The sequence below is a fragment of the Patiria miniata genome, unplaced genomic scaffold (assembly GCF_015706575.1).
Source record: "Patiria miniata isolate m_02_andy unplaced genomic scaffold, ASM1570657v1 HiC_scaffold_29, whole genome shotgun sequence".
NCBI classification, from domain to species: domain Eukaryota; kingdom Metazoa; phylum Echinodermata; class Asteroidea; order Valvatida; family Asterinidae; genus Patiria; species Patiria miniata.
Window position 1 is genome coordinate 22,636,807 of NW_024037068.1, and position 12,425 is coordinate 22,649,231.

Here is a 12,425-nt window from a genome sequence, read left to right on the forward strand (position 1 = left end):
GATTGAAAGTGTTTGATTTTTCCGGAGGGAGAAAAACCGGAGGGCCCGGAGAAAAACCCTCGTGGCACAGGAGAGAACCAACAAACAACTCTACTCACATGCGATCCGCGGCCAGGATTCGAACCGTGGTCACCTTGGTGAGAGGCGAGCGCTTTACGCACAAGCCACCCATGCCACCCAATGTTTGCATAGGAGGGTTAATAATAATAATAACATGGTGCATATATAGCGCTTTATACCAAAGGTCTCAAAGCGCTTCACAATTATTGACCCGTTCATCAGGCCATGAGACTAGTTTTTGCAGCAGCTCGAGATCAGCGCATTCTGGTCTCTACCTTCACAGGTACCCATTTATACTCCTGGGTGGAGAGAGGCAATTGTAGTAAAGTGTCTTGCCCAAGAACACAAGCACCATGTTCCCCATCAGGATTCGGACCCACATACCACGGCACGTGAGTCGAACACCGTAACCACTGAACCAAAGCACTCTAGGCTTGGCGCCCTGATTTTGTTGAAGTACAATATGATGCGTTTTTAATGGATTTTACAACTTTTGTTCACAGCTGGGTTATTTTGAATTTTGATCCTGATTACAAAGCAAATAAATATTGTTGAATTCATACTTACTTGTACCCTGGATATAGTAGGGCAGCCAGAATAGAAAGGTGTAGCTGACTAACTTGCAGAAAAACAAGGATAGGGAGAATTCGATGACGCCCTGCAAGATAAGGGGAAGGCAAGAATGCTTTATAAATATATTGTAATCATTATTATTATTATTATTATTTATTCGGCATTAAAAACACATACAAACAACAAACATTCATCAAATTAGGTTTTGCCCTTCACCGACGTTTAAACACTGTATACTCAGTGTGTTACCTCTTGAGTGAGGTAACACACTGAAAAAAAAAAAAAAATTCCATCTTATAATAATAAACATTCACAAAATATAAAAATAACAGCGTTGCTGTTGAAACCCCTCAGCCAGAGTCAAGTTATCATCCGGAAACCATTAACCTATAACTCAACATGGTGACCTTGACCTTTGACCCCAGAACCAGTCCCAACATGCCTGTACCGATGGAAAACCCCCTACCGAAGTTAGACACCAACATTTCATTTCTAACTCAAGTTATCATTCGGAACCATATACATTTAACTCACCAAGGTGACCTTGACCTTTGACCTTTTGACCCCAAAACCAATCCCAGCTTGCCTGTACCCAAGGGCAACCCACTACCAAAGTTAGACACCAAAATCTCATTTCTAACTCAAGTTATCATCCGGAAACCATTTACATTTAACTCACCACGGTGACCTTGACCTTTGACCTTTTGACCCCCAAACCAATCCCAACTTGCCTACTCCCAAGGGCAACCCCCTACGAAAGTTAGACATCAAAATCTCATTTCTAACTCAAGTTATCATCCGGAAACCATTTACCTTTAACTCACCATGCTGACCTTCACCTTTGACCTTTTGACCCCAAAACCAATCCCAACTTGCCTACTCCCAAGGGTAACCCTCTACCAAAGTTAGACACCAAAATATCATTTCTAACTCAAGTTATCATCCCGAAACTATGTACCTTTAACTCACCACGGTAACCTTGACCTTCGACCTTTTGACCCCAAAACCATTCCCAACCTGCCTACTCTCAAGGGCAACCCCTACCAAAGTTAGACATCAAAATCTCATTTCTAACCTAAGTTATCATCCGGAAACCATTTTCCTTTAACTCACCATGGTGACCTTGACCTTTGACCTTTTGACCCCCAAACCAATCCCAACTTGCCCACCCCCAAGGGCAACCCTCTACCAAAGTTAGACACCAAAATACCATTTCTAACTCAAGTTATCATCCGGAAACCATTTACCTTTAACTCACCATGGTGACCTTGACCTTTGACCTTTTGACCCCAAAACCAATCCCAGCTTGCCTGTACCCAAGGGCAACCCACTACCAAAGTTAGACACCAAAATCTCATTTCTAACTCAAGTTATCATCTGGAAACCATTTACCTTTAACTCACCATGGTGACCTTGACCTTTGACCTTTTGACCCCCAAACCAATCCCAACTTGCCTACTCCCAAGGGCAACCCTCTACCAAAGTTAGCCACCAAAATATCATTTCTAGCTCAAGTTATCATCCGGAAACCATTTACCTTTAACTCACCACGGTGACCTTGACCTTTGACCTTTTGACCTCAAAACCAATCCCAACTTGCCTACTCCCAAGGGCAACCCCCTACCGAAGTTACAACCCCAAACAACATTTCTAACTCAAGTTATCATCCGGAAACCAAGCTACCCGGACGGACGGACGGACGGACGGACGGACAGACATACATACATCCGGACGGACGGACGCCCTAGGCGATGACAATACCCCTCGAGCCTCTCGGCTGAGGGGTAAAAACCAAAAACCAAGAAAACAAAAACGAAAGCCAGGGGCATATGCCCGGAATTAAAAAAGTTTACCTCAAAACTGTGGCCTGAAGGCCTTCAATTCCAATAACTCTGGCTACACAAAGAATATATATAAATCTATAAAAATCTATAAAAATTTATTAACAATAAACACATATATTAAAAATGGCAGAGGTATAAATGCAAAAAAGTTAACATGATTGCATAGTCTCTTTCCTGAACAAAGTTCAGGCGAAACAAAAACGGAAGACCTGATTTTTTTTTAAGGTTGGCATGGTTGGTTTCGAATGTCCAGTTTCCAAAATTCAAACCAAATAATGAAATTCAAACTAAATTTGTAAAACTCTGAATTTTAATCCCAGCACTAAGGCCAACTCAATTTTAAAGGGCAATTCCAGGCGAAAGTGACATGACTGAGAAGTGGAAAATTTATGAAATCTTCAGAACAACAATAATTACAAGCTCAAATGTGGTATCAAATTAAAAGGAACAACATGACCTTCTATTTTGAATGGTGTGACAGTGACGTGGTGATGTGACAGTGACGTGGCTACGTGGTGAAATTAATTTTTTTTGACAAAAAACTCATTTTTGAGTAACTCACCGCAGTGTTAACAATGTATAGTCGAGACCATCACAAGACCAGACACAAGACCAGACACAAGACCAGCACAAGACCAGACACAAGACCATCACAAGACCATCACAAGACCAGACACAAGACCAGCCACAAGACCAGCCCAAGACCAGCCACAAGACCAGCCACAAGACCAGCCACAAGACCAGCACAAGACCAGCCACAAGACCAGCCACAAGACCAGCCACAAGACCAGCCCAAGACCAGCCACAAGACCAGCCACAAGACCAGCACAAGACCAGCCACAAGACCAGCCACAAGACCAGCCACAAGACCAGCCACAAGACCAGCCACAAGACCAGCCACAAGACCAGCACAAGACCAGCCACAAGACCAGCCACAAGACCAGCCACAAGACCAGCCCAAGACCAGCCACAAGACCAGCCACAAGACCAGCCACAAGACCAGCACAAGACCAGCCACAAGACCAGCCACAAGACCAGCCACAAGACCAGCACAAGACCAGCCACAAGACCAGCCACAAGACCAGCCACAAGACCAGCACAAGACCAGCCCAAGACCAGCCACAAGACCAGCCACAAGACCAGCCACAAGACCAGCACAAGACCAGCCACAAGACCAGCCACAAGACCAGCACAAGACCAGCCACAAGACCAGCCACAAGACCAGCACAAGACCAGCACAAGACCAGCCCAAGACCAACCACAAGACCAGCCACAAGACCAGCCACAAGACCAGCACAAGACCAGCCACAAGACCAGCCACAAGACCAGCCACAAGACCAGCACAAGACCAGCACAAGACCAGCCACAAGAGCAGCCACAAGACCAGCCCAAGACCAGCCACAAGACCAGCCATAAGACCAGCCACAAGACCAGCCACAAGACCAGCCACAAGACCAGCCACAAGACCAGCACAAGACCAGCCACAAGACCAGCCACAAGACCAGCACAAGACCAGCCACAAGACCAGCCACAAGACCAGCACAAGACCTTTCACAAGACCAGCCACAAGTAACAGGGCACGAAGAATGACAAAGGAATGCAGTTGTTCATTTGAATAGCTTGTGACTTGACTTGAGACTGGAGGTCTTGGGTTGGTCTTGTGATGGTCTTGTGATGGTCTTGTGATGGTCTTGTGATGGTCTTGTGATGGTCTTGTGATAGTCTTGTGATGGTCGTGCAGGGTCTCGACTACAACACTGACTCACCGGAATCATTAAGGCTCTCCCTAGGCTAACAGGCGGCTGCTCAGATAAGACCTTCCTCTCGCTGAGATCCTCACCCTCGTCATCGGAAGAGTTGACGGCCATGGACTTAGAATCCTGTGACCAAAACCAAAAACAAGCGGAGGGATCAAAAGAAGCAAATTAAAAGGTTCTCCAATCCAAACTAAATGCATGTATAGCGCTTTCAATTACTTCCTTTGCGCCTACCCGTACTTTTGTCTTGGATTTAGATGCCCATGCACAATCTGTAGCAATAAACACACGATCATGTAGGTATTGAATATGAGAAAGTACATTGATTTCACGGCAATTTATTAAAAGTAATTTATCGCACTGCGAATACATGTATACGCATTGGCTTGGACTGCCCCCCCCCCCCCACCCCTTCCCTTTCGTGCGTACATACTTTATAAAAGTTACAATGAAATTTCGAGACAAAATTTACCGTTTTTTGCTCTTCAGGTGGATCACAGCCTATATCTGTTGGATCTGTAACACACACAAAGATTGAAAAGTATTATTTCCCCGTGTCTCTAGTTGTAGTTCCAGCTCATCACATGCATAGCACAGTCACATCATTAAATTTCCAAGATATATTAACAGACAAGTTTATCTGAAATAGACCCACTGCATCTGTTATGGACTACAATCTGGGCAAAACTCGCTGGGCTTGGTCTCTCATCATTGCTTGGTCTGTGCTCAAGCGCGAGGTGACAACATTGACTGGGGGAGCGGGGAACGGGGGAGGGTATGTTCATTGTGCGGACGTGTCCCAACCATTTCGGCCGGGATTGTCTGAATGTACGTACCCTGGATTGGATGTGGAGAGGGAGGGTGTGGACCGGGGAGCGGGGGACAGGGGGAGGGTACGCTTATTGTGACGTGTCCCAACCATATTGGCCCAGATTGTAGGTGCAAGAACAGTACATGGTGCTTTTTAACCACTTTCGAGAGCCAAGATAAGGATACACAGTGTTGCAAGTACTGGTTCACGTGAGCATATGCGGTAAAGTACGCATCTTCGCGTGAGCGTCAGGCGTTGTCAGCCATGCCTTTGAATGTCCCTTCCAGTGGTCTCCCCCAACTCTCCCTTTGTAACCGTTGAGGGCCGGTACTTGTGCACGGAGCCTTTTAGTTGCAAGAAGTGATTTGGAGGATTTTAAAGGGTTGAGGCAGTGGTCAAAACCCTCTGCTGAACAAATTCAAGAAATACTGGACGGTCTGGTAGATTGAGGCAATATCTAATTTTACATATTTTAGAGGCATTTTGAGGATTTTGATTGAAGATGCAGCCTAGCTGCATGTGCTAAAAAATTCAGCGAAAGTTGATTGCCTCGTAGAAAGTAGGATAATGGTGCGAAATCTGACGTGTTGCCATTGTGACACAGTTTGTACAATTTGTAGTATCCAGTCTGTCGAATGACATTTGAAATTAGCGAACAGCCTGTATCGTTACAGGCCATCAAATAGACGTGTATACTGTAACCTCAAACGTCTGTGCCCTGTTACAAATCTATCTAATTAAGGTCATCAAAACCGTAAGAGTTTAAGATCTGCTGGAGTCATATTTCGTTAAACGTCTGAGATAAGTTGTGGAAAAATGTTTATGTGCCATGGACCCACTTCATCAGCTATTAGTTGCAGGGCTCCAGTGAGGTAAGCAGGTAATTAAACTAGAAGTTGTGCAGTGTAGCAGGACTGATGCAAGCAATAATTTTAATCCTATGAACTTTGTACAATAACTCTATGCAGATGGGCAATTCCACGGTTACTCACGTTACATTTTTGATGTACTTTTGAGTTTCCTTGGGCTGTAATTACCATACTGAAAAGCTTTAATAACTGTTATACCTATGGCAGATGGAGTAGACCTAGACCTACCTAAGCACCAAAGATGACATCCAGAAAAATGTGTTATGTATGATTTAAACAAGACGCACAAAATCAGTTACTCACGTTACATTTACATAACATGAGCAACCGATTTTGTGCGTCTTGTTTATTATACATAACACATTTTTCTGGATGTCATCTTTGGTGCTTAGGTAGGTCTAGGTCTACTCTATCTGCCATAGGTATAACAGTTATTAAACCTTTTCAATATGGTAATTACAGCCCAAGGAAACTCAAAAGTACATGTACATCAAAAATGTAACGTGAGTAACCGTGGAATTGCCCAGATGACCTTATCTTGAATAAAATGTCTGTCGGGTAGGGCTAGTGGAGAATATATCAAATATTTGAATATTGGATCGTCCACCAAATATCCAAATAACATTATTCTAATTAAATATTCTTAAAAAAAAAATTGGTGTACATTTAAGGGTAGTGCAGGAACCGGTTACCTCACTGAAGTGAAAAGAAACCCTTCCACAAAATTCAAATCCCAGAAGTTGCCTGAAGGGTTTTATAGCTTAAAGGTATTTCGTAAAAACTCGGTAGTTTTATTTTTCAATGTTTGCAAATGTTGTTTATTCCCTTTAAATATCAGCAAAAAGTCAGCTATCGAAAAAAAAAAAAAATCATCATATTCATTGTAATGTTTGTAATTAGCTCAATAAAATTTTTTTATGGGAGCATGCAAATTCCTCTGCACATAGGCCCCTTTTATTCGTGTATGGTTGCACGCAAATGTCAACCTGTGCATTTGACTGGCACATGTGTGCGATTGCCGACCTTGGAATGCACTTAACATGTAATTGCATTTCAAGTATTTGAATATTCCATCAAATCCAAATTTGACTGATCGAATACTAAATTATTCAAAAACGCACAGCAGTATGGGGCGGGTCTGTCTGCATTTCATTAGCCTGCACATGACTGACTATTAAAGCAATGCAGCTTCATGTTGTTTTCCATCGTAACATTTTTATGCACCATGCATGAACTTATGTTGCTGTTCATTTGTTACAGGGGGCACACAATGGGTTTTTTCATTGTTTGAAAAAATGCAAAGGTTTCTCCAATTTCTGTGGGGGGGGGGGATGGGACGGGGGTATGGGGAGGGAGTGTCACAAGTGGGCACAGGCATTGAGCGGAGGGTGGGGGGGATGTTCCCTTACCCTTGCCCCCACCCCCTTTGTCATTCCTCATTTTGCCCTATATCAAAGCAACATAGAACGACCCCTTCTTTTATCTTTTACTTACATTCAATGAGGAACAGGAAGACGACAAACCCCATCAGTGCTATGATGGCGCCGGGCACGATGAAGGACCACGCCCAATTGTAATCCACAAAGAGTCCTGCAATGACCGCGCCCAAGATGTTACCCAGGCTGGTGTGGGTGTTCCATACACCCATGATGAAGCCACGCCTACATAAGAAACAAAAAACAAATCACTGTCTTACTAATGGTTGCGCTGTTCAAAACGGTTAAAGGGAAAATACAACATTTGCAAACATCAAAAAATAAAACTACCAAATCATTTTGAAATACCTTGCTGGACTGTTAGTGAATGACAGTGTAAAGCATCCTGTAAAATCATGGCACCTAGTATACTGTCATTTTCAAGAAAAGTGGTATTTTTGTATCAATTTCCAACGCTGGTCGGCCGACCAGCATTGGAAAACACTGGCTTTTTTTTCAAATACTGGCCCCAATTGGCCATCGCACTTGTTTGCAATCGATTACACACCTATGAACGGGTACAAGCCAGCTAGACTGGTTCCCTGACCTTACAATTACCCAATGTATGTAAACTGCTCTGTTTCTTCTTATATGGAGTCAGGGAACCAGACTACAGAAAAATGATTGTTTCCTTGGTTTTTATAGTCAGTGTAACTATATTTGCTATATATTTCCAACCCCCCAATTCCATCCATTTCTGAAAATTACAGCAAAAGCAAATGATGTATATTCCCTTTAAGAGAGGACTCTACATGTACGAGACAATACATTGCACCGTCTCAAGCTGACAGACAAACCACTATGCTGACGAGACAATTTTGCCGTTAAAATCTAACAACAGGGGTGTGTCACAGCCCCCACACAGCCCCCCCCCCCCCCCAGTAAGTAAACATCCATGGGTGTTATTTTAAGCTCCGACAGGATTTCTACATGTCACTCTGTGGTCGGTCAGTCGGATGGTCTGTCTGTCTGTCCCCGGAAAATTGTCCAAAAGTATGGTGTTCCATATGTGCCCTCAGCGTCATATATTTCGGCGTCGCATTTTTCAGCTCTGGCAGGGATCGTTTTGATTGATTTCATGCAAGATTTCTTGCAACACAGCATATAGCAATATTGGCAAACTAATAAATCACATGTTATTCACTGTATACAGGAATCAAGGAACTTGCACGAACCATGATCTGCCGGTACATCATGCATTTTTGATTTTAATCTAAGGCCAAAAAAAAAAAGTCTCCGGTTTCTGGTATGGAGCTTGCCTAAAAAGTGGTGCGGCGACGCGGCTTTTTTTTTTTTTACCCAATTTTTTTGCCTCAAATGTCGGCTGATGACTGCAAATGGTGCCCGACTAAACTTAGTGCAAATATATGGGAGTCCAGAGAGACCACATAAAGCTTATTCTCGACCATAACCCGATCTAAAAACACGTTTAAATTGTGCAGCAGCAGGATTCCAGTCAAACCAGTGAGTTTGGCGGTTTTGAGACATCATCTTTCATTGAAAAAAAACCTTTTTGCCGACGTGCATGGCTACAGCGACGCGCGCGCATACCAGAAACCGGAGACTTTTTTTTTTGTTGGCCTAAGTTATGATTTTTTGGGAGTATAAATTTCATGCAACTAAATTGCCGGTTCCCTGTTCAAAACTTGGTCTTCAATTTAGCACCCATTTCATCATTCTTTAGTTGCTGCGTGGAAGACTTTCACCACTGTCAAAAAAAGTCAGAGATTTTTAAAACAATCTCTGTCTGTAAAAAAAAAACGAGATAAGAACTCTGTTTGGACTGACCTTCCTTTTCCATACCAGTTGGCTACCACGGCAATCACAGCAGGCCAACCAGTAGCCTGGAAAAAACCTCCAACAATCTGAAATAAAAGAAAATAAAAAAAAAAAATATGGAAACTATTTCGAAACCTAACTCTTCACTCTAAATAATTTGGCCAGTCAGCTGGGCACGGTACCTTCCAGATGGAGTGAAAATGAAAAATGAAAGATGAGTTATTCTTTAACTTTGGGTTCACTATCGTTTTGCTGTCTATATGTGACCTGTTCTGTCAAAAGCAGACGCTTCTTGGCAGAGGTTGAAATTGAGATAGGGCCAAAAAACGCTGTGGGGGTGATTTTTATCGATTTTCAAATTTTCGCATCTAGTTGTTATCCTGAACATGTCTAAAATATATTATAAAAGTTTGAACCCCTAATTTGAACTCTACATACTATTTTTGATGTTTTTGATGAGGTATATCAGTTAAAGAAATAACTGTTTTGTGACGTTCGTGGCCATTTTCTCCGTTTTCTACTTTTCGACACAATGAACTTCAAAATTGCATAACTCTGCCCAGGAATGACCGGTTTCAAAAATTAAACCACCTATTAAAAGGAAAAAGAACATATAGGCCTATGTTAACAAAATGTAAAAATATCATTTTCGACCTTATGCCCAGAAAAGTCTGATTTTGACAGAACAGGTCACATATTACATCGACCATCTGTGATTTTATAATTCTGGATGAACTCCTTAACCCTAACCACCCCAACTCCATCAAAATCCATCCCTCCCATTTTGTTGGATTTTGGGGGACTTGGTCCAGAAGGCCTGGCGTGACTAAATATTGATGGAGTATGATGGACTTGGGCCTAATGGCCTGAAGCAGTGCTAGTGGTATCCGATTGATTTTGCCTAGCTTCCTGTACTGCTATTGTGATAAAAGCCATGTGTAGCAATTAAGTCCATGAATGTCAAATGCAGTGCGTCATTGGTGGATTCCATAATGTCATGTACAGTTTTGTATTGGACGCACAGCGATTGATGGATTTTGATGGACTTGGTCCAGTTCCTAGTAAAAGACGCTAGGGAGTTAGGGTCAATGCAGTCGTTCTTTCAAGAAGTGATTATGAATATGATACCAAACTACCTACCCAACGAAAAAAAAAAACTTGTTTGAAGTCATTCTTAACCCCATCCCCCTTGAGTGATTTACGAAGAACCTTCCTCACTCCTGCAAATTCCAACAACATATGGTAAACTCTTCACCCAAATCATGCACTGGTGCTATGGTGCATGCGTGCACCCGGGTAAATCGAGCCCTTTTCTCATCACTATTCTTTAGATATTTGCCGGTTTATCTTAAACATGTTGCCGACATGGAAAACGGGTTTACCCCTTCAAGTAAATCACTTGATACGCACGTGGGATTCGTGGGAACTAAAACGTCAAAATCCCAGCTGTGTTGTCGTTTGTGCGCTGTGTAGCATATTGATGAAAACATGGCTACTACGAAAACTACCAGTATCAAGGCAAATACTGCCAATAATTGGCAGGCGGATCTAGACCCGGGCCAGGAATGGCCCGGGTTAATAAATTGCTTTTTCACTCGAAAGTTATTCCAGCAAGCATGCAGCTCCTGAAATAAGCAGACAACTGATGAGTCATTAAGTTCACAGCTTAACGTAGGTTACTTCTTTATTGCTTTGTAATTTGTACAGTCTGACACTGACAGGTAAATAGTAATTGCAAAGCCGAGGCTAAATTTGAGTATAACAAAACTGCTATGCAAAATTGGTAAACTGCTATGCAAATCAAAATTTGCATAGCAGTTTTGCTATACAAAAAAAAAATCCTTAAGGCTTACCCTGACACACACACTGTTGAACTTAGTTTCTGAAGGTATGCCAACCCCAGTGTAAAAGACCATCAGTTTGTGTGTGTGATTGGGAGGTATTAAACGCTTTGTCTAAGACCGGTTGGAGTCTGGATGCTGATAATTACCCGAGGCGAAGACGAGGGTAATTTATTTTTTAAGTCATTCTTAACGTTACTTGAATGGCAAGTGAAAAAAAATGCACAGGTAACAGGGACAGAAAAAATGTCACACTTTACGTCCTAAATTTAAAGAATGACCCAGATGCAAACTATACACAGACTCTGAAATGGAGTATGAGGCTACTTATATTTTGGAAACTGCAGCCAAAAGACGAGAAGCTCAAACCTGATCTGTACAAGACTAAGAGCCATTTACTCACCATCATTGTGATGAAGTAGGCGTAGTTGTGAATGTCAAAGAACTGGGCCAGGCCGACTGCGGCTGTGAAGAGCCCACTCAGGAACATGCCACCGAACAGGAAATAGCGTAGACTCATGCGCTCCGCAATGTGACCACTGCAATATCAAGCAACAAGAACAATTGTTTTTAACATCTCACTGGCACACTACTCAAATCATCACCGGTTTCACGAAGGGACGGGCATGTGGATTTTGAAGGAAAAACATTTTCAAGATAATCGCAAGAGAAGTTTCTCCGTTTTTAAAACAGCAAAAACTACTACTTTGCAACAACTTTATGCAATAAGGAAACCTTGACGTAAGTCTTTGATAGGTAAACTTTAATTCGAACCCAGTAATTATTATACAGTGATTAATTAGCCAAAATTCATAGTAAAGATGCCCGTCCCTTCGTGAAAACGAAAATCCAACTGTTCCACATTTACGCCCTTTTTGTTTAATGTGCTTTTCCATAGGGAAGAGAGCGCGTGTTCGATTACGCGCATGGAGAATGTTACAAAGATGCCAGTCCCTTCGTGAAAACGAAAATCTCCGTTGACCTACTTTTACCGCCTTTCCGTGCAATACGTTTAGTACGTGTTCACGGGGGCAGGCATGTTCGCGTCTCTTCGTGAAATTGCAAAATGCAATTATCGAGATGCCTGCCCTGACTTTTTTACGTTATTCAGGAATTAATGATGTTTTGCATACGGAAACATGTCAGAATGCTTCAGTACCATGTTTTAAAGCAAACTACTGAAAAAACTTGAAATCAAAAAAATTGTCCATTTTGACATGCCCGTCCCTTTGTGAAAACGGTGACGAAATAAAAGGCATTGTTGTCCTCGTATACATGCTTGTACATGTAGTTCTGAAGATTTCATACCTTTTAGACTTTTCGGCCATGTCCACTTTCCAGTGGAAATGCCCATGGTCATCAAGGCCATTTGATATACTAATGTAGTCCAAGTCCTTTAAAATGTGGGGGCTGAGG

The 12,425-nt window shown here is 42.4% G+C and overlaps 1 protein-coding gene across 7 annotated transcripts in view; it reads right to left on the bottom strand.

Moving 5' to 3' along the window:
- LOC119736252 (glucose-6-phosphate exchanger SLC37A2-like) overlaps positions 1-12,425 on the bottom strand; it is a 40,093-nt gene that overhangs the window by 10,282 nt on the left and 17,386 nt on the right. For all 7 annotated transcript variants that reach the window (XM_038210294.1, XM_038210296.1, XM_038210290.1 and 4 more), the window contains 6 exons: positions 11,413-11,548; positions 9,178-9,254; positions 7,409-7,575; positions 4,707-4,750; positions 4,244-4,357; positions 628-718 (listed from right to left, as the gene is read on the bottom strand). In XM_038210294.1, coding sequence (XP_038066222.1) covers positions 628-718; positions 4,244-4,357; positions 4,707-4,750; positions 7,409-7,575; positions 9,178-9,254; positions 11,413-11,548 — 629 coding nt within the window. The remainder of the gene's footprint in view (positions 1-627; positions 719-4,243; positions 4,358-4,706; positions 4,751-7,408; positions 7,576-9,177; positions 9,255-11,412; positions 11,549-12,425) is intronic.